Below are 21,636 nucleotides of genomic sequence, written 5' to 3'. Positions count from 1 at the left end.
AACTTTAGGAGACCTGTTTTAAAACGGTCAGTTGTCCAAAATGATCTATTGCACTCATTCAATCCCATAATGCATAACCAAAATGAGTGTACGACCCATGCACTCATTGACCGTATTAGTGTCCGCCATCTTTTTCAGCAGCATTGGTTCCGAAAGTGTTTTTTCCATTCGCTTCTCCCATAGGGATTGTTCAAAATGATTGGTTAAAGCGTTATAAGCCATGAACCAAACCAACCAGCTTTGAGGTGAATCATAAGATTGCACAATTTTGATTTGAAGCAACAAAAAAAAAGTGTTTGGGAATCGGAAAAAAATGCAAAGGCACAAGAAAGAACTACCATCCCATGAAGCATTGCAAACAAAAAAGTGTAGACTATGTCTATTGCAAAAATATGCATATATATATACACCAATCAGGCATAACATTAAATATTCCTAATATTGTGTTGGTTCCCTTTTGCTGCCAATGGACTCCACTAGACCCCTGAAGGTGTGCTGTGGTATCTGACACCAAGATGTTAGCAGCAGATCCTTTAAGTCCTGTAAGTTGCGAGGATCTGCAGTTTTGGAGATGCTCTGACCCAGTCGTCTAGCCGTCACAATCTGGCCCTTGTCAAACTCGCTCAAATCCTTACGCTTGCCCATTTTTCCTGCTTCAAACACATCAACTCTGAGGACAAAATGTTCACTTGCTGCCTAATATATCCCACCCACTAACAGAGATCATCAGTGTTATTCACTTCTCTTGTCAGGAGTCATAATGTTATGCCTGATCAGTGTATACAAATATTTAAGTATTTTGAGAGTGTAAGGAGATTGCGTAATTCGTGGTGGGGAGTGGGCGGAGTTAAAGAGCTCTTGGTGTGTTTTGGCTCTCTGATTGGTGGAATTTTGCACAGTATCATGGGTAATGTAGTTTTTCACCACAAATTTCACCTGTCAAACACCATTATTTTAAAAGTTGAAAGTGTCTGTGAAACAAATAGTATCTGTTCTGGATATTTTTGCAGGTGCAGTTGTAAAACCCATTGACCAAAATTGGCCGCTGATGACTCAAACACACTTTTTTTAGCAATTTTTTTTAGGTGTTCCTGTTGGTTAAAAACTACACACCAATCTTGTTGAAACAAAAAAAGAACAGACCAATTTGAACATATAAACCTTTGTTATCTAATACATGATTGCTTTACAATATGCAAAGCACTTAAGAAGGCTGTGCAAAATCATAAAAATATTCATTTTGGTTTGACAGAGATTAATGTGTAACCTGATCACTCTCCTGGACTGAGATCATGGGGTTGTTGTACCTGTCATCACTATGGTGACGAGCAGCGCTAGATTCACAAGGTTTTTAAGCGCTTCTTGTTTTTTGAATTTTTTTAAATATATGAGCTTAAGTTGAGCTTAAATTGCACATCTGTTCACCTCGTATCACTTTTATTTTGTTACATATAATGTAACAATTCTTTAAGTTAATCGTTTGAAAAAGCATATTTATTCATTATTCAAAACGGTTACACTTTCTTTTAATGGTCCACTTCAGACATTCTACTAACTATAAGTAACTTTGCAACTACATGTCAACTATAAGGCAGAATAGGCCAATGTTTCATTCACGGTGAAAACATGAAGAAATGTGCCATAGATTGAGATCATCAGTGTTGGGAGTTAATCAGATGACTTTCTTCAAGTAACTAGTAAAGTAACGCATTACTTTTAAATTTACAATAAAATATCTGAGTTACTTTTTCAAAAAAGTAACACAAGTTACTTTGTTTTGCCATGTATTGATTGATAGCTCTCCTGTCCTCATGTGGAGATATTTGTGCATTTAAACACGCATTTGCTCATCTCACTTGCACAAAAACACATTCAGCATTCCTCAAAACAGTGAAACACAAACTCTGAATATTACTCAAACCTGCAATAATTATTTATGTTGAATTACACAAATGTACTTTATGTATTTAATCTCACTTTATTAACCAATGTTTTTTATACTGACTTTCGATGATCCATGGACACACATAGTTAGAATCTGTAATATAGAACAGCAATATGTTTTGTGCAATAATATTATGTATATTGTAATTACAATTTATTTAATGTGTGTGTGTGTGTGTGTGTGTGTGTGTGTGTGTGTGTGTGTGTGTGTGTGTGTGTGTGTGTGTGTGTGTGTGTGTGTGTGTGTGTGTGTGTGTGTGTGTGTGTGTGTGTGTGTGTGTGTGTGTGTGTGTGTGTGTGTGTGTGTGTGTGTGTGTGTTGGAGTTAGAGCTGCACGATTAATCGTTCAGAGGTTGCGATCTCGATTCAAACATCCACGTGATCTTATTCCTAAATGACAATGGTTCGGCTGATGATCACATCGATTCAAATCTGTGTTCTGATCCAGAGAGCTGTCGTCATGTATAGATATAAAACAATCTTTTCAACCACACAGTATCATTATTTCTGTCTTACAAACATTCAGATCATCACAGAAGTACTGGGATGAAAGTTTATAGTTTAGATATAAACACTGATAGTAGCAGACAAAATAGAGTAAATCATCTTTTGAAAGTAACTTGACGCTTCAAATAACGATTATATCATTACATCGTTACACCAGTAGGTGGCGGTGAGTGACTGTTAAAAAATGTATTTGTCATTGAATCATTCATTCAAGCGATTCATTCAAAATCACTGATTCCCATTCAGTCGGTCACGTTCGACGTACGTCGGACGTACCGACGAATTGGGATCACTTCTGGGAGCCCCTATCAGCTTCGAGCTATCTAGAACCGGCCAATGAACAATTGGCGTGCGAGATTTGCATCTCGCGCTCCGCCCCGCGCCGCGGGTATAAACAGGAAGCGAGAGCGAATGCACGCTGTCATTCACTTCGGAGCCACACGGCAGATGAAGAGGACTCTCAACGCAAAACTGCTTGAGTTTATCGCTGCTATCAGCAAGCTTTATTTAGAAAACCGGAGAATCCAAAGGAGACGAGTGTTGGAGGAACGGCACATTTCAGCGGGATCCGCGCTGACTCATCGGCTGCCTCTGCAAACAGAGAAAAACTGCTGTTTTCACAGCAACGGGCAAACTGTTGGTCTGGTTGGGCGTTTTTCCTGTTTTGAGTACAGGCACGGGCTGCACAACAATCCCGTGCACTGTCGCGTTTCCCCCTGAGTGCTTCAGCACAGAGCGTTTCCTCACAAAAAGAGTTCACGGGTGACGTGCCGTCCTTTTCAGGATGTCTTACCACCCGTGCGTTTCTGGATGCGGTCGTTCCCTGTCCCCTGCTGACGGTCACAATCGCTGTCTCACGTGTTTGGGCACACAGCACGCTGAGGCGGCGTTTGTGGATAGTTCATGTTCCCACTGCGGGAACATGACTATCTCGGAGCTAAGATCGAGACTCTCCTACCTCCGGGCTGGGGGAGTCCCCTTACCCATCCCACGAACCAGGGCTGCCCCTAACCCGGGTGGACCTGCTTCTTTGGATGGCCAGGGTGATCTGAGGATCACGTTTAGGGCAAACCCGCCGAGTCAATCTCCGCAGGCCCCTATTCCCTCTGCTCCGCAGCCGGTAGAGCCTCCGGGAGAACCCGCTGGACCCTCCCACGGGAGACCAGTGGTGACTTTTGGAGCTCCAGCAGATGAACAGATGTCAATCGCTGCATCGGAGGGGGAGTTTCAGTCCTCGGGGGATGAAGGTTCAGTCGTACTGCCTCCCTCTGGGAGAGTGGCAACGGCTGCCCCGGACCCTGAGATGGCTGCTATGCTTTCCCGGGCCGCCGAAAGGGTTGGGCTCGAGTGGAACCCTCCACCGTGTCCCGAACCCTCTAGGTTGGACGATTGGTTCCTTGGGGTGGGTCGCGCTGGTTCTCAGCGTCCCGCCCCGACACCTTTCTTCCCGGAGGTGCATGAGGAGCTCACGAGGTCGTGGACGGCACCTTTTTCTGCCAGAAACCGGCCGAGTGACTCCTCCCCCCTCACTACCCTCGACGGCGGGCCAGCCAAGGGTTACGTGGGAATCCCGCCAGTGGAGCGCGCCGTCGCGATGCAACTGTGTCCGGCGACCGCCTCTAACTGGCGCGGTGACCCACGTCTCCCGTCCCGGGCCTGTAAGTTCTCTTCCAGTCTGACTGGGAAGGCTTACAAGGCCTGCGGGCAGGCTGCGTCCGCTTTGCATGGCATGGCGTTGCTTCAGGTCCACCAGGCCCAGGCACTCCTTGACATGCACGAGGGTAGGCCTGACCCAGAGCTCCTCCGGGAGCTCCGGACGGCGACGGACCTCGCCCTCCGGGCGACGAAAGTCACCGCCCGTGCCATCGGTCAGGCGATGTCCACGCTTGTGGTCCAGGAGCGTCATCTCTGGCTTAACCTGGCTGACATGAGGGAGACCGATAAATATCGGTTCCTGGACTCCCCCATCTCGTCAGCTGGGTTATTCGGCGACGCGGTCGAGAGCTTCGCCCAACAGTTCTCGGCCGCCCAGAAGCAGACGGAGGCGATCAAGCACATCCTGCCCCGGCGGCCCGCTGCTGCCTCCACCCCGCCGCCGGCAGCAGCGCCTCCGACTACTCGTCGCCGAGGACGTCCACCCGCCGCCGCCTCCGCCCCCGCCAAGGCACCGCAGCAGCCTTCCACCAGCCGACGGCGTGGGGCCGGCCGTGGGAAGGATGTCCAGCCCGCTCAGGCCGCTGCCAAGCCAGGTGGCAAGCGCCGTCGCAGGCGACCCTGAGACGGGCCGCCCAGAGATGGAGGAAACTGCTCTGAGGGAGATGGCTGCAGCACCACTCCTTCCCCCGGAGGAGGGCCAGGGGAAAATCTTTTGTTTGTCTGTTCCGCCGCTGGTCCCAGTGCCAGCGGCACCCAAAACATCAATAAAAGAGCAGTTTCCAATATCTCTGGGTGCCAAGAGAGCGCGCTTGGCGGTGGTCGACGCTCCCATGCCTCGCCACCCTCAAGTACCTCTCCCTTCGCCAGCAGGGGACGCCGGCTGTCGGGACGCACACAAGCGGCCTCCCCACACTCGCACGTCCCCTCCGCGGATGCAGGTAAGTGTTGCACAGCACACTCAGATCCCGCTTCGGGCCGCTCCCATGCCGTCCGAGCCGGATCCCTGCGTTCCGCCTCGCTGCCCCGCTGCGGGTACGTCTGTGGTGCCGATGGTCCCCCTTGCTCGGAGTCTGGGAGCCTGGCTAGCGCTTCCCAGCCCGTCTCGGTGGCTCATCCGTACCATCAGACTCGGCTATGCGATTCAGTTCGCCCGGCGTCCCCCCAAGTTCAGGGGCGTTCACTTCACGACTGTAGTGGAGGCGAACGCCCCCGTGCTCAGGGCGGAAATCGCTGTCCTACTGGCGAAGGACGCGATAGAGCCGGTCCCTCAAGCCGATATGAGGTCCGGGTTCTACAGCCCGTACTTCATTGTACCCAAGAAAGGCGGCGGGTTACGACCGATCTTGGACCTGTGATTCCTGAACCGGTCCCTTCACAGGCTGCCGTTCACGATGTTAACGCAGAAGCGCATCTTCAGGTGCATCCGTCCCCGAGATTGGTTTGCAGCGATCGACCTGAAGGACGCGTACTTTCATGTCTCGATTCTCCCTCGACACCGGCCCTTTCTGCGCTTCGCGTTCGAGGGACGGGCATATCAGTACCGCGTCTTACCCTTCGGCCTGTCCCTGTCGCCCCGCGTCTTTACGAAGGTTGCGGAGGCGGCCATTGCTCCCATGAGAGAGCATGGCGTTCGCATCCTCAACTACCTCGACGACTGGCTGATTCTTGCCCAGTCGCGAGAGCAGTTGTGCGAACACAGGGACAAGGTGCTCAGTCACCTCAGCCAGTTGGGACTTCGGGTCAACTGGGAGAAGAGCAAACTCTGCCCCACGCAGAGGATCTCTTTTCTCGGTATGGAGATAGACTCGGTCGCCATGACTGCGCGCCTCACCGAGGAGCGCGTCCAGTCGGTGTTGAACTGCCTGAATTCGTTCAGAGGCAGGACAGCGGTTCCACTGAAACATTTTCAGAGGCTCCTGGGGCATATGGCATCCGCAGCCGCAGTAACGCCGCTCGGATTGCTTCATATGAGACCGCTTCAATGCTGGCTACACGATCGAGTCCCGAGATAGGCGTGGCACAGCGGTTCCCTCCGCGTCCAAGTGACTCCGAGGTGCCGCCAAACCTTCGGCCCGTGGTCGGACCCTCTGTTTCTCCGGGCGGGAGTTCCCCTAGAACAAGTGTCCAGGCACTCCGTTGTCTCCACGGATGCCTCATCCACGGGTTGGGGTGCCACGTACAACGGGCTTGCAGTTTCGGGTCTGTGGACGGGGCCTCAACTGCAATGGCATATCAATTGCCTCGAGTTGTTAGCAGTTCGTCTTGCACTCAGCCGCTTCAAAGTGCCGCTCAGAGGCAAGCACGTTCTGGTCCGGACGGACAACACTGCGGCCGTAGCGTACATCAACAAACAGGGTGGTCTACGCTCCCGTCGCATGTCGCAACTCGCCCGCCATCTCCTCTTATGGAGTCAGAAGCATCTGAGGTCGCTTCGTGCCGTTCATATTCCGGGCCTGCTCAATCGTGCGGCCGACGAGCTGTCACGTCAGCAGGTACTTCCGGGAGAATGGCGACTCCATCCCCAGGCGGTCCAGCTAATCTGGAGTCGTTTCGGGGCCGCACAGGTAGACCTGTTTGCCTCCCCAGAGACGACCCACTGTCAGCGGTTTTATTCCTTGACCGAGGGGACCCTCGGGTCGGATGCCCTGGCCCACAGCTGGCCCCGGGAAGAACGCAAGTATGCGTTTCCCCCAGTGAGCCTTCTTGCGCAGACTCTGTGCAAAGTCAGGGAGGACGAGGAGCAGGTCCTGTTGGTCGCTCCGTATTGGCCCAACCGGACTTGGTTCCCGGAACTAGTGCTCCTTGCGACAGCACCTCCCTGGCCCATTCCTCTGAGACAGGACCTCCTGACTCAGAGACGGGGCACCCTATGGCACCCGCGTCCGGACCTCTGGAAACTCCATGTTTGGTCCCTGGACGGGACGCGGAGGTTCTAGGTGACCTACCGCAAGCGGTAGTTGACACCATTACTTCCGCTAGAGCCCCCTCTACGAGGCGCCTCTATGCGTTGAAGTGGAACCTGTTCGTCGACTGGTGCTCTTCTCGCCGAGAAGACCCCCGAAGATGTTCGGTCGCATCTGTGCTTACCTTTCTACAGGATGGGTTGGAGCGAAGGCTGTCTCCCTCCACCCTCAAAGTCTATGTCGCCGCTATCGCCGCTAATCATGAGCTCGTAGATGCAAAATCTCTAGGTAAGCACGATCTGATCGTCAGGTTCCTTAGGGGAGCGAGGAGATTAAATCCACCTCGTCCTCCCTCCATACCCTCTTGGGACTTAACTCTGGTGCTAACTGCGCTACAGAGAGAACCTTTTGAGCCTCTGCAGTCAGCTGAGTTGAAAGTTCTGTCGTTAAAGACAATACTCCTGACTGCGTTGGCCTCCATCAAGAGGGTAGGGGACCTGCAGGCATTTTCGGTCGACGAATCGTGCCTGGAATTCGGGCCCGGTAACTCTCATGTGATCATGAGACCCCGGCCTGGATACGTGCCCAAGGTTCCCACTACTCCCTTCCGGGACCAAGTGGTGAGCCTGCAAGCGCTGCCTTCGGAGGAGGCAGACCCAGCCCTAGCTTTTCTCTGTCCCGTCCGTGCTCTCCGGACTTACGTGGATAGAACGCAAAGCTTCAGGACCTCAGAGCAGCTCTTCGTCTGTTACGGAGGACAGCAGAAGGGAAAGGCTGTCTCCAAGCAGAGGATGGCCCACTGGATAGTGGATGCCATCGTCTTGGCTTATCAGTCCCAAGACGTGCCCTGCCCGCTCGGGTTAAGAGCCCACTCCACTAGGGGTGTTGCCTCTTCCTGGGCGCTGGCTCGTGGCGCCTCGCTGACAGACATTTGTAGAGCTGCGGGCTGGGCGACACCTAACACGTTCGCTAGATTCTATAGCCTCCGTGTAGAGCCGGTGTCTTCCTGTGTGCTCACTTCCCATAGTCAGTAACACTGAAGTACCCGTTCTAGTGTCGGCTTGCTGCGCCATTCCCTCCCCTATGGTACGGATGCGTGCGCTTTTCTGCTCCAGTCGAGTTCCCCGGAACGGCGAACCCTGTTGAGTCCTCCGCAACCCGCGGCAGTCGGACGTGGCGGAGCGTTCGACGCCAGGTCTAACACTCGTATGCATTGGTGGAACTTGTGTTAGGCTGGGTTCCGTATGTAGTGACCCCCACGGCGGTCCCATATGTGTATTCTTCCACGGTACGGCTCCCTACGGCGAGAGCTCCTCTGCCGTCTCAGGTACGTGTTGTCTCCCTCCTAATTGGCCGGGGCCACCCCTGAGACTTCCGTATGTTGTGCTGCCCACGGCCAGCCCATACGTGTATTCTCCACATGTTAACTCCCATTGGGCATGATGTGGCTTCCGCAGCTGCCTTCACAGGCACGCTTTCCCAGCGTTATCCAATACAGTCAGCTGAGTGGGTCTTGCGGAACAGCAGCTTTGACTCTCCCTGCGTGAACCTACCCGCCCGCATCAGATCGGGGTCTGTGGGGCTCATCGCTGGGCGCTGGAAGTGGTAGTAACTATGGCGTTTTCCATAGGGGATCCCAATTCGTCGGTACGTCCGACGTACGTCGAACGTGACCGACTGAATGGGAACGTCTCGGTTACGTATGGTAACCCTCGTTCTCTGAAGGAGGGAACGGAGACGTACGTCCCGTCGCCACAGTTGCTGTACCATCACTGCAGGTCGAGCCACTACGTGTGGCTCCTCAGTGAAAAACAGCGTGCATTCGCTCTCGCTTCCTGTTTATACCCGCGGCGCGGGGCGGAGCGCGAGATGCAAATCTCGCACGCCAATTGTTCATTGGCCGGTTCTAGATAGCTCGAAGCTGATAGGGGCTCCCAGAAGTGATCCCAATTCGTCGGTACGTCCGACGTACGTCTCCGTTCCCTCCCTCAGGGAACGAGGGTTACCATACGTAACCGAGACGTTCATCCAGTAATGAAACAAGTGAAGTCTTTACGAGTGAGTCATTGAATCATTCATACAAGAGATTTGTTCAAAAATGCTGATTCATCCAGTAATGAAACAAGTGAAGTCTTTATGAATGAGTCATTGAATCATTAATTCAAGAGATTCATTCAAAAATGCTGATTCATCCAGTAATGAAACAAGTGACGTCTTTACGAGTGAGTCATTGAATCATTCATGCAAGAGATTTGTTCAAAAACGCTGATTCATCCAGTAATGAAACAAGTGAAGTCTTTATGAGTGAGTCATTTAATCATTCATACAAGAGATTTGTTCAAAAATGCTGATTCATCCAGTAATGAAACAAGTTAAGTCTTTATAAGTGAATCATTGAATCATTCAATCAAAAGATTTGTTCAAAAACGCTGATTCATCCAGTAATGAAACAAGTGAAGTCTTTATGAGTGAGTCATTGAAGCATTAATTCAAGAGATTTGTTCAAAAACGCTGATTCATCCAGTAATAAAACAAGTGAAGTCTTTATGAGTGAGTCATTTAATCATTAATTCAAGAGATTCATTCAAAAATGCTGATTCATCCAGTAATGAAACAAGTTAAGTCTTTATAAGTGAATCATTGAATCATTCAATCAAGAGATTTGTTTAAAAACGCTGATTCATCCAGTAATGAAACAAGTGAAGTCTTTATGAGTGAGTCATTGAAGCATTAATTCAAGAGATTTGTTCAAAAACGCTGATTCATCCAGTAATGAAACAAGTGAAGTCTTTATGAGTGAGTCATTTAATCATTAATTCAAGAGATTCATTCAAAAATGCTGATTCATCCAGTAATGAAACAAGTTAAGTCTTTATAAGTGAATCATTGAATCATTCAATCAAGAGATTTGTTCAAAAACGCCGATTCATCCAGTAATGAAACAAGTGAAGTATTTAAGAGTGAGTCATTGAATCATTAATTCAAGAGATTCGTTAAAAAATACTGATTCATCCAGTAATGAAACAAGTTAAGTCTTTATGAGTGAGTCATTGAATCATTAATTCTAGAGATTTGTTCAAAAACACTGATTCATCCAGTAATGAAACAAGTGATGTCTTTCAAGAGATTCGTTCAAAAACACAGGCTGAATCCGAAATCGCCCCCTATACCCTTAAATAGTGCATTATTTGCGGGGACAGCCATTTGTAGTGGTGTCCGAAACCATAGTAGACGTTATTGAGTGCACTCATTCAATCTCACAATGCACCGCAATAACGAGTGTACAGATGATGAACACACAACGGCTGTCCGCATTCACTCACTCGTTTTCATTCACTTCTTCAAGTGAACTGTATTAGTGGACTAAAGTAGGGAATAGTGAATGAGGGTTTAGGGGGCGATTTTGGATTCAGCCACTGACGCAATCAACATTTTGTCAGAACCACTAAATTACATGTTATTTTGTTTAATTGTCAGAATCCCTATTTAAAAAAAAAAAAAAACTCGATATCAGTTTTTTAATGTATCTGATTGATCAGTTTTGGGATTGGTCAAATCTTGCCTAGGGCAGCAAATTGGCCCTGACTGCTAGCTGTTGGGTTTGCTGCCTTCACAAGCGCTGAAGACGTACATCACAGTCATTATCAGCCTCAGATTGTGTTCGTGTGCGTCCTATAAGAGTGAGTTCTCTCAATCCTATTGTTCACTGATTTCTGATCGTTATCAGTTATGATAGTTATCAGCTGTGCAATATTACATGACAATGATAATCAACCTGTGCTAGCTCTAACAACTTATCTGTCAGTCTACAATGTTCAGAGTTATAAAGTTTATAATGTTATAGCAAGTCATGTGGATAATGATAGTGAATGAGATGGAAGAAGTTGTATCAGGTGTTTATGCATCATTATGTTATTACGCTATCACACTCCCTGCCAATTGACATGCGAAAACAAAACATATTAATGCATGTAGCTGCTTTAAATACAACATAAAGATGTGTGAAAGTTACTTCAATTACGTTACCTCAGTATGGGTAAGTTTAAGGGTAAAGTTAGGGACAGGTGTGGTGGTATGGGTAAGTTTAAGGGTAAAGTTAGGGACAGGTGTGTTGGTGTGGATAAGTTTAAGGGTAAAGTTAGGGACAGGTGTGTTGGTATGGGTAAGTTTAAGGGTAAAGTTAGGGACAGGTGTGGTGGTATGGGTAAGTTTAAGGGTAGGGTTAGGGACAGGTGTGGTGGTATGGGTAAGTTTAAGGGTAGGGTTAGGGACAGGTGTGGTGGTGTGGGTGAGTTTAAGGGTAAAGTTAGGGACAGGTGTGGTGGTGTGGGTAAGTTAAGGGTAAAGTTAGGGACAGGTGTGGTGGTGTGGGTAAGTTTAAGGGTAAAGTTAGGGACAGGTGTGGTGGTATGGGTAAGTTTAAGGGTAGGGTTAGGGACAGGTGTGGTGGTATGGGTAAGTTTAAGGGTAGGGTTAGGGACAGGTGTGGTGGTGTGGGTGAGTTTAAGGGTAAAGTTAGGGACAGGTGTGGTGGTGTGGGTAAGTTAAGGGTAAAGTTAGGGACAGGTGTGGTGGTATGGGTAAGTTTAAGGGTAAAGTTAGGGACAGGTGTGGTGGTATGGGTATGTTAAGGGTAAAGATAGGGACAGGTGTGGTGGTGTGGGTAAGTTAAGGGTAAAGTTAGGGACAGGTGTGGTGGTATGAGTAAGTTTAAGGGTACAGTTAGGGACAGGTGTGGTGGTATGGGTAAGTTTAAGGGTAAAGTTAGGGACAGGTGTGTTGGTATGGGTAAGTTAAGGGTAAAGTTAGGGACAGGTGTGGTGGTATGGGTAAGTTTAAGGGTAAAGTTAGGGACAGGTGTGGTGGTATGGGTAAGTTTAAGGGTAAAGTTAGCGACAGGTGTGGTGGTATGGGTAAGTTAAGGGTAAAGTTAGGGACAGGTGTGGTGGTATGGGTAAGTTAAGGGTAAAGTTAGGGACAGGTGTGGTGGTATGGGTAAGTTTAAGGGTAAAGTTAGGGACAGGTGTGGTGGTATGGGTAAGTTTAAGGGTAAAGTTAGGGACAGGTGTGGTGGTATGGGTAAGTTTAAGGGTAAAGTTAGGGACAGGTATGGTGGTATGGGTAAGTTAAGGGTAAAGTTAGGGACAGGTGTGGTGGTATGGGTAAGTTAAGGGTAAAGTTAGGGACAGGTGTGGTGGTATGGGTAAGTTTAAGGGTGAAGTTAGGGACAGGTGTGTTGGTGTGGGTAAGTTTAAGGGTAAAGTTAGGGACAGGTGTGGTGGTATGGGTAAGTTTAAGGGTAAAGTTAGGGACAGGTGTGGTGGTATGGGTAAGTTAAGGGTAAAGTTAGGGACAGGTGTGGTGGTATGGGTAAGTTAAGGGTAAAGTTAGGGACAGGTGTGGTGGTATGGGTAAGTTTAAGGGTGAAGTTAGGGACAGGTGTGTTGGTGTGGGTAAGTTTAAGGGTAAAGTTAGGGACAGGTGTGGTGGTATGGATAAGTTTAAGGGTAAAGTTAGGGACAGGTGTGGTGGTATGGGTAAGTTTAAGGGTAAAGTTAGGGACAGGTGTGGTGGTATGGGTAAGTTAAGGGTAAAGTTAGGGACAGGTGTGGTGGTATGGGTAAGTTTAAGGGTAAAGTTAGGGACAGGTGTGGTGATGTGGGTAAGTTTAAGGGTAAAGTTAGGGACAGGTGTGGTGGTATGGGTAAGTTAAGGGTAAAGTTAGGGACAGGTGTGGTGGTATGGGTAAGTTTAAGGGTAAAGTTAGGGACAGGTGTGGTGGTGTGGGTAAGTTTAAGGGTAAAGTTAGGGACAGGTGTGTTGGTGTGGGTAAGTTTAAGGGTAAAGTTAGGGACAGGTGTGGTGGTGTGGGTAAGTTTAAGGGTAAAGTTAGGGACAGGTGTGATGGTATGGGTAAGTTTAAGGGTAAAGTTAGGGACAGGTGTGGTGGTATGGGTAAGTTTAAGGGTAAAGTTAGGGACAGGTGTGTTGGTGTGGGTAAGTTTAAGGGTAAAGTTAGGGACAGGTGTGGTGGTGTGGGTAAGTTTAAGGGTAAAGTTAGGGACAGGTGTGGTGGTATAGGTAAGTTTAAGGGTAAAGTTAGGGACAGGTGTGGTGGTATGGGTAAGTTTAATGGTAAAGTTAGGGACAGGTGTGGTGGTATGGGTAAGTTTAAGGGTAAAGTTAGGGACAGGTGTGGTGGTATGGGTAAGTTTAATGGTAAAGTTAGGGACAGGTGTGGTGGTATGGGTAAGTTTAATGGTAAAGTTAGGGACAGGTGTGGTGGTATGGGTAAGTTTAATGGTAAAGTTAGGGACAGGTGTGGTGGTATGGGTAAGTTTAATGGTAAAGTTAGGGACAGGTGTGGTGGTATGGGTAAGTTTAAGGGTAAAGTTAGGGACAGGTGTGGTGGTATGGGTAAGTTTAATGGTAAAGTTAGGGACAGGTGTGGTGGTATGGGTAAGTTTAAGGGTAAAGTTAGGGACAGGTGTGGTGGTGTGGGTAAGTTTAAGGGTAAAGTTAGGGACAGGTGTGTTGGTGTGGGTAAGTTTAAGGGTAAAGTTAGGGACAGGTGTGGTGGTGTGGGTAAGTTTATGGGTAAAGTTAGGGACAGGTGTGGTGGTGTGGGTAAGTTTAAGGGTAAAGTTAAGGAGAGGTGTGGTGATATGAGTAAGTTTAAGGATTAGGTGTAAGGGAAGTGTCAACAGTGTAATTATTAATGTAACAACAGATGTAATTACATGCAGGGAATTTTTCAAATGTAAGTGCATTGTATCAAATGATTAATTAAAATGTTAGTACATGGTAGTTAAGGCCACCTATTATAAAGCGGGTCCAAAAATACATTAAAAGAAAATTTTATCTAAACATATATTGTGCTATTTAAGACTAAGAGGCAGAAAAGGAGGTAAAAAAAGAGAGTAAAATATTAATGTTGACAGTGCTGATTAGTAACTAACCATTTTTTTAGACTAAATTGAAAAGAACCATATGTATCCAGTCTTCTAGTTGTTGATGGGATGGAGTTCCCTTGGTGATCTGACTGAAAATACAGGGAATAATGCAGTCCCCTCTTTCTCCACCCCTTGTGGACGATGTGCAGTTGTTCTAATGTTTACATACTGTTTTATCGGGGAAGACAGGCTATGTATAGTCTTAAACATAAGGTAAACATCAGGCAAATTAGCAAAGGTGAACAAGGTCAAAAGGGAAACCAACAATGTTATAATTGCTGGGCATTGGCAAAGAAGGCTTTGTAAAGATAAATGGAAACATTATATTATCTAACAACAACTCCCTTTGCCATAACGTTTTTACCTGGAAATTCTCCAGTAACAGGTTTCTCAGGTAATTTCTGTAGGCGTGTGTACTTTCCCTTTCTCAGTGTGTTTGTGACATCAGTTCCTTTTTCTCATCCTTTATAAGCCGACAGTATGACACCGTTCTGTATTCCTTCTGCAGACATTTATTCACACACGTACAGAAATGGCTCGACTAGATGTCACCGAAACCTTTCACAGCATCACGTTTCCGGGTCACCTGCATACCCAAGAGTCCCTGAGTTACGCCACCAACTTCACCTTCAGGGACACGGACACTGTAATCGTCACTTACCCAAAATCAGGTAATGAATGCGTTCATCTTTAGTTCTTTTTTTACTCCGGTTGTATATTTAATTTATTCTTATTGCATGATATGAGAAATTTTATTTCATGACAATGATATTTAACTGTAGAATTGAATGCATTCATCTTTAGTTCTTCTTTTACTTCGGTTGTATATTTAATTTATTCTTATTGCATGATATGAGAAATTGTATTTCATGACAACGATATATAACTGTAGCATGATATTTAGTGTTATTTTATCTAATTTCTGTTATTAAAAAGAAGAAAAAAGAAGCAAACAATAGGATAAATACAATATAACACGGACACTGTAATCGTCACTTACCCAAAATCAGGTAATGAATGCATTCATCTTTAGTTCTTCTTTTACTGTATATTTAATTTATTCTTATTGCATGATATGAGAAATTTTATTTCATGACAACGATATATAACTGTAGCATTGAATGCATTCATCTTTAGTTCTTCTTTTACTCCGGTTGTATATATAATTTGTTCTTATTGCATGATATGAGAAATTGTATTTCATGACAATGAACTGTAGCATGATTTTTAGTGTTATTTTATCTAATTTATGTTATTAAAAAGAAGAAAAAATAAGCAAACAATAGGATAAATACAATATAACAAATTAAAATGCAGATACAATATGTTTATTTAATGTAGTTAGAATGAATAATTTAATAATCAAATGTAAATAAAATATTGCCTAGTCTTCACTGTATGAATTAAATATAAATGTATTCTTATTAAAGCTAAAAAGGTTATTCAGTCAAGAGCAGTCTTTGGTTTGATTCTCAGAGCAGCAGGTTTATTAGGCTGCTGTCACTTTAAGAGCAAATGCACGGATCCATTACACTGATACACATCCGGTTTACTTTCACTTGAGACATAACCGGCTGTGTTTACATTAATACTCCGCACAATGGACATTTTACATAATTGCGTGTGTATTCGACCATTCAAGCGCAATAAGATGTGAAAGAGAACTCTTGATCATAGGCTTTCTGTGCGCACACTTTCATCACGAGCGCCGCACCGAGTTCGATTTAAGAATATATTGCACTTTTTAACATCAAGCACGTCCCGCTGTTTATATCCCCATTCATGCATTTCATCGCTCTGAAGTGTCAACAGTGCTATATATATTGCATACCGCGATAGACATTGAACTTTTTTGCTCACCAGCTACTGTGGGCAGTGCTTTTCCAAAGTTACTTGTCACTGGCCACAATTTTGACATCGATACTGCCACCAGAGGGCACTCCAGCCCGGATTGTCATTCCATCAAAGACAACATTACCCATAATCCTTTGCCCAGACTCATCAGCACTCATTGTCACGATTGGTTGCAGCAGATGAGGAAGCAGGATCCAAGTGCAGTCGTACTTTTATTAAATAAACTCAAAACTTCACAATTACAAAATCATAGGGGACAAGAACAAGGCTCAGAAACAGAACAACCAACAGACAAAGAACAAGACTGAACACAGGGTTTAAATACACAGATCATGGACAAGACTAATGAGACACACCTGGACTGAAACTCAAATCAAAATGAAAAACTTCAAAAATCTACAAAATAAAGCAGGAAACACTTTAACGTAAAAGTCCAAGGACAGACATGTGACAGATCCCATGGCCAAAAACGACCATATAGATATTTTTAATATCATCTCATAATTTGCTGCTGTCACTTTAAGAGCTGACGCACGGATCCATTACACTGATACACATGCGTTTTCGTTCCGTTTATGTTCACTTTAAACAAAACTGACTGTGTTTACGTGAATACTCGCGGCATTTTGACATTATTTTGTGTGAATTTGACTGTTTAAGTGCAATAAGCAGCGAAAAAGAGCTCAATTTAGTGAGAGAGAGGTGGCTTTATGTGCTCACACGTTGAATGTGCCGGAATGAGTAAAATAATGCACAGTATGCACAATCCCACTGTGAAATTCAAGCCTGTGACTGTGTTGTAAATTCCTTATGTTTCTGGATGTATGTATTGTGATGTTGTATGTGGTGCATTGTAAGTTATTTTATTTTGTTTACCTGCCCAGGGACAGCAGATGTAAATTAGCCGTTAGCTAACTCTGGTGCAATTACTATTAATTGTGCATTGTCCCTGTAAAAATAAATAATAAACTAAGTATCGTATTCTGTGGGATATTTCAGATATGTATATTGATACGATATTTTTGACAACACTAAATTGGACTTTTATGGTTTATTATTTCAGATGCCTTTTTAAAAGACTACAATTGAAAAATGTATGTACTGTATATAAAATTCTGTGCGTTAATGTCAAGCTCTGGTGGTAATGATATATCGCCATAACGCCCAGTCCTATTTTGTGCAGTAAGCTACCCTTTACCCCCAGGCAAGATTGTTATTCATGGCTTTCTCTTGGCTCATAGGAACCACATGGATGCAGGAAATCATCACTTTAGTTTTGAGTAAAGGAGACCCAACTATAGCCCAAACTCAGCCCAACTGGGCCCGTGCCCCATGGCTTGAGCAGTACTACTGTCCTGAAGTTCTCAAATTCTCTACCGGGCCTCGCATTATCACTACACATCTGCCTTATCACCTGCTGGCTCCAGCCCTGAAACAATCCAAAGCAAAGGTGAGTAGATGGGCAAAATTTGGGCGGGACTAATTTTTCCGGAGGAAAATATGTAGTTATGTTGTTTTTTTTCTCACACAACCTCAGTAAAACTTCCAGAAGCAAAGTACCTACTGTTTTTCGGCAAACTCAACGGTCCTCTGAGAAATCTAATGCTACTCCTCATGTGTTTTTTGACCAACCTGAGCAACTATTTGCACACCAATCTTCCGCATGCTATCATTTCAATACAATTTTTTTTATTTTTATATAAAATTAATAAATAGTGGAAAATCGCGGAAACTGCTAAGACTGCCCATTTTAGTATCAAGATACTTGTCAAAATTTCTCTGCTCGCTTATGTGGGTTTATTATAAACGGCCACTTCTATAAACTCATGTGAAGTTTTTTTAAATAGGGTTTTAATAATACATTACAATTATATCAATAAATAATTCATTAAAAGACATATGTGGGACCCATGTCTAGAAAACACTAGGGTTTCAACAGGTTTTAAAAAGGTCTTCATTCTCTCTTACACAAATTAAGGCCTTAAAAAGGTCATAAATCAGAGCAGAAATTATGGCATTAAATATTGCAAAAAATGTATATCTTCCTCAGTATTTCTGTCCTGTTTTCCAATGGATATCGAAAACATCTTTTGATATGTTTACTTGAGATGCAAATGTAAAGTTTAGTCTTGACAAATTGAATAACCAAATAAAGTGAGTTTATGCCTGAAACAAGAACACATCTGTCAATGTTTTTCCTTTGAGTTAAGTTGATTTTTCTGAGTGAGTTCAGGATATTTGTTCCTGTTTTAAGCAAAATCCACTTCGTTTTGATCAATTTCACAGAAAACAAGACTTGTCATTTTATATCTCCAGGAAATGCATTTTGATTTAAGAATCTTTAGACATTTGCACTGGAAAACAAAGAATAAGAATATATTTTTTAGCAGTCAGTAAACGTTATGTCTATATTCTAGTGGTTGAGCGCAGAGATATTTAAGCTACTTCTTTTGTCAATTGAATTATAATGTAATGCATGTTGGAAGTTGCATTTTCAAACTCTGAAGTGTTGCTAATGCTATTGTGTTTCTCCCTAGACATTTACAATTTGAGAACATATAGACATACTGTCAATTTATTCCTTACATTTTCTTTACCTGGTCTTGAAAAAAGTCTTAAATTTACGTTCATAAAACCTGCAGAAACCCTGAACAATTTAGTTTTCACGAATCACAATTTCACAATTTTTTTTAGTTAGTTTCTATGGTTATTGATTAACTGTGCCTTGTGTAACCCCTCCTCTTCGAACCTTTGTCAATGATGTTTAGAAAACTCCCACATGAAAAAATACTATAGTATATTATAGTAAAATTTCTCTAGTAAATACTATAGTGTTTTTGAACCGTACTATAGTAAATATACTACAGTAAATTAACAAAGTGTAGTAAATACTATAATATACTACAATTTACTGTAGTATCTTTACTATAGTATGGTTCAAAAACACTATAGTATTTACTAGAGTAATTTTACTATAATATACTATAGTATTTTTTCATGTGGGCTAGTCCAGAATCACCTGAACTAAACTTTCTTTGTCGAATTTGCTTGCAAGTGACACATTTTTACCTTTTCCTCAGGTTATATATGTGTCCAGAAATATCAAAGACGTGTGTGTGTCATATTATCACTTCCACAAGGTGGCCAATTTTCTGCCTGACCCAGGCACTTTCTCTGAGTTTCTGAAGGCTTTCCTGAAGGGCTCAGGTTAGTTGATGTTTACATTCTCCATCAGTTATTACCAGTTTGAGTTCAAGTCACCAGTTCTATGATATTCCACTTCCTTTTCCTTATATTTATGGTGTTTTCTTTATCCGTCAGTGCATTATGGCTCTTGGTTTGATCATGTCAAGGGCTGGACCAGTCACTCAGAAGATATTCAGAACTTTCTTCACGTCACATATGAGGAAATGTGGCAGGTGAGAGAACTTTCTTTTTGTGATCAGATACCGAAAACTTAAAAGAAGCAGATTCAGTTTGCAACGTTTGCATTTGATCAGGATCTCCACGGGGCTCTTCAGAAAGTGAGCCGGTTCCTGCAGTCGCCTTTATCTGAGGATGAGCTGATCCTGGCTCAGAAACACTGCAGTTTCAGTAGCATGAAGGAAAATGCCATGGTGAACTACACCCTCATCCCTCAGGAGATCATGGACCACAGCAAGGGCACGTTCATGAGGAAAGGTGTGTTTGACGTTTTCTTCAATCATTAGTATAGAATCATGTCGGATCACGATATAGAATTGGGCTTGAAATTAATATTTTGACACAAGCATGATTTCATAAGTTGCTGTTTGTATTGAAATAGGCAAATTCTTAAGAGTCTATGATTGGAACATTATTGCAGGGATTATTATGTTTCTGGCAACAGAAACATAATAATTTTCAATATAAAAAGTGATTGTAGACTGGATATCTTTTTACCTTTTATTACAGTCTTGGACATGTGAAAGATTAGTAACAACATTGGCTTTGTTTTTTCTGCATCAGATTTGAATTTTTCTCCCTCATTTATATGCTGTTATACTCCATATAAAAGCCAGAAACTAAGCTATTTTTTTGCACAGGCCTATAAATTTGACCTCTTCCCAACAGGGAAAACCACCAACAATCAGAATGCATGATTGTGTGGTGTCATGGCTTTGCTAACAAGAAATGTGATTATAATGTAAGTCAATGGGGAAAAAACAGCCACGAGGAATAAATGAGGGAGAAAAAAATGTAATCTGATCAAAAACTAACAATGCATCAGAGCCAATGTTGTTACTAATCTTTCACATGTCCAAGACTGTGATAAAAGATAAAAAATATCCAGTCCACAATCACTTTTTATATTGAAAATAAGTCATTTTGTGTGTTTTTTCCCCCCAAATCAGTTTTGAATAAATTTTTGAAAATCTATTGGGTTATTTTTACCCAGCAATTGGGTTGTTTTAACCTAGTGAATGGGTCGTTTTAACCCAGCGGCTTAAAACAACCCAATTGCTGGGTTAGTCCATTTTCAACCCAACTTGGGTTATTTTTAACCCAGCATTTTTTGAGTGTACATGTGGATTCAACACACTCTAAATATGCTGGGTTAAAAACAATTGGGTTGTTTTAACCCAGTGAATGGGTCGTTTTAACCCAGCGGTTGGGTTAAATGTTTGCTTAAAACAACCCAATTGCTGGGTTAGTCCATTTTCAACCCAACTTGGGTTATTTTTAACCCAGCATTTTTTGAGCGTACATGTGGATTCAACACACTCTAAAAATGCTGGGTTAAAAACAATTGGGTTGTTTTAACCCAATGAATGGGTCGTTTTAACCCAGCGGTTGGGTTAAATGTTTGCTTAAAACAACCCAATTGCTGGGTTAGTCCATTTTCAACCCAACTTGGGTTATTTTTAACCCAGCATTTTTTAGAGTGTACATGTGGATTCAACACACTCTAAAAAAGGCTGGGTTAAAAATAATTGGGTTGTTTTTACTCAGCAATTGGGTTGTTTTAACCCAGTGAATGGGTCGTTTTAACCCAGCGGTTGGGTTAAATGTTTGCTTATAACAACTCAATCGCTGGGTTAAAACAACCCAATTGCTGGGTTAGTCCATTTTCAACCCAACTTGGGTTGTTTTTAACCCAGTATCTTTTAGAGCGTACCGGATCTGGAGCCACACTATGTTGCTATCACTGCAATAATTATCCAATCATAGACTCTGAAGCATCTGCCTATTTAAATCCGAACAGAGTTTTTTTGTGTAATTCAGTGGGGAAAACAAGTAGTCCTGCCCAAAACATTGAGGCTTCTGTGTCAAACTTATAAAATCCTTTTTTTTATATAATCATCTGAACGCTCCAATCCTTCTATCTTTAAGGTAAAGTCGGAGACTGGAGGAACATGTTCACTGAGGAGCAGAGCTGTCTCGTTGATGACGTCTACTCTTCCCAGATGGCAGATTCCTCTCTGCTGTTTGAATGGGAATGCCCTAGGGAGACTTAGGCCTCGGATAACCATTTATAACCCACCATCACCCACATAAACTCTCAGCACTGCTAATATGCTTCATTTTACATTTAGTTCCTAGTATTTCACAATGACATGCCCTGATGGAAATAAGCTAATCCTTCCTGTTTTTTCGGCATGGGCATAAATAATTGAAGAAAAAAAAAAAAAAAGGTTTCAGCCTGAGACCTTTAGAGAAATGTAGGATTATTTATATAATATATTACTATTATTTTTATATGTTTGTTAGATGCAATGTAACTTACTTTTTTAATGTATGAAGTTGAACAAAACCAGTCATGTGTATCATATGGGTAAAATTATTATTATTGTTTGACC

At 43.8% G+C, this 21,636-nt stretch overlaps 2 protein-coding genes across 5 annotated transcripts in view; both read left to right on the top strand.

Annotated features, from left to right (window-relative positions):
• Positions 1–21,305, top strand: part of sult5a1 (sulfotransferase family 5A, member 1) — a 29,163-nt gene extending 7,858 nt beyond the window's left edge. Inside the window, exons 2-7 of the mRNA XM_079837999.1 lie at positions 14,472–14,634; positions 17,059–17,267; positions 18,898–19,024; positions 19,139–19,236; positions 19,318–19,498; positions 21,170–21,305. Coding sequence (XP_079694125.1) covers positions 14,472–14,634; positions 17,059–17,267; positions 18,898–19,024; positions 19,139–19,236; positions 19,318–19,498; positions 21,170–21,294 — 903 coding nt within the window. The 3' untranslated portion in view covers positions 21,295–21,305. The remainder of the gene's footprint in view (positions 1–14,471; positions 14,635–17,058; positions 17,268–18,897; positions 19,025–19,138; positions 19,237–19,317; positions 19,499–21,169) is intronic.
• The window catches only part of drd4b (dopamine receptor D4b), a 473,608-nt gene that overhangs the window by 304,620 nt on the left and 147,352 nt on the right, over positions 1–21,636 (top strand). The gene's annotated exons all lie outside the window — the stretch shown is intronic.

Source organism: Gobio gobio (genome assembly GCF_949357685.1).
Source record: "Gobio gobio genome assembly, chromosome: 2".
Lineage (NCBI taxonomy): Eukaryota > Metazoa > Chordata > Actinopteri > Cypriniformes > Gobionidae > Gobio > Gobio gobio.
Note: the sequence above shows the minus strand (reverse complement) of the source record. Positions and strands in the feature narration are given on the sequence as shown.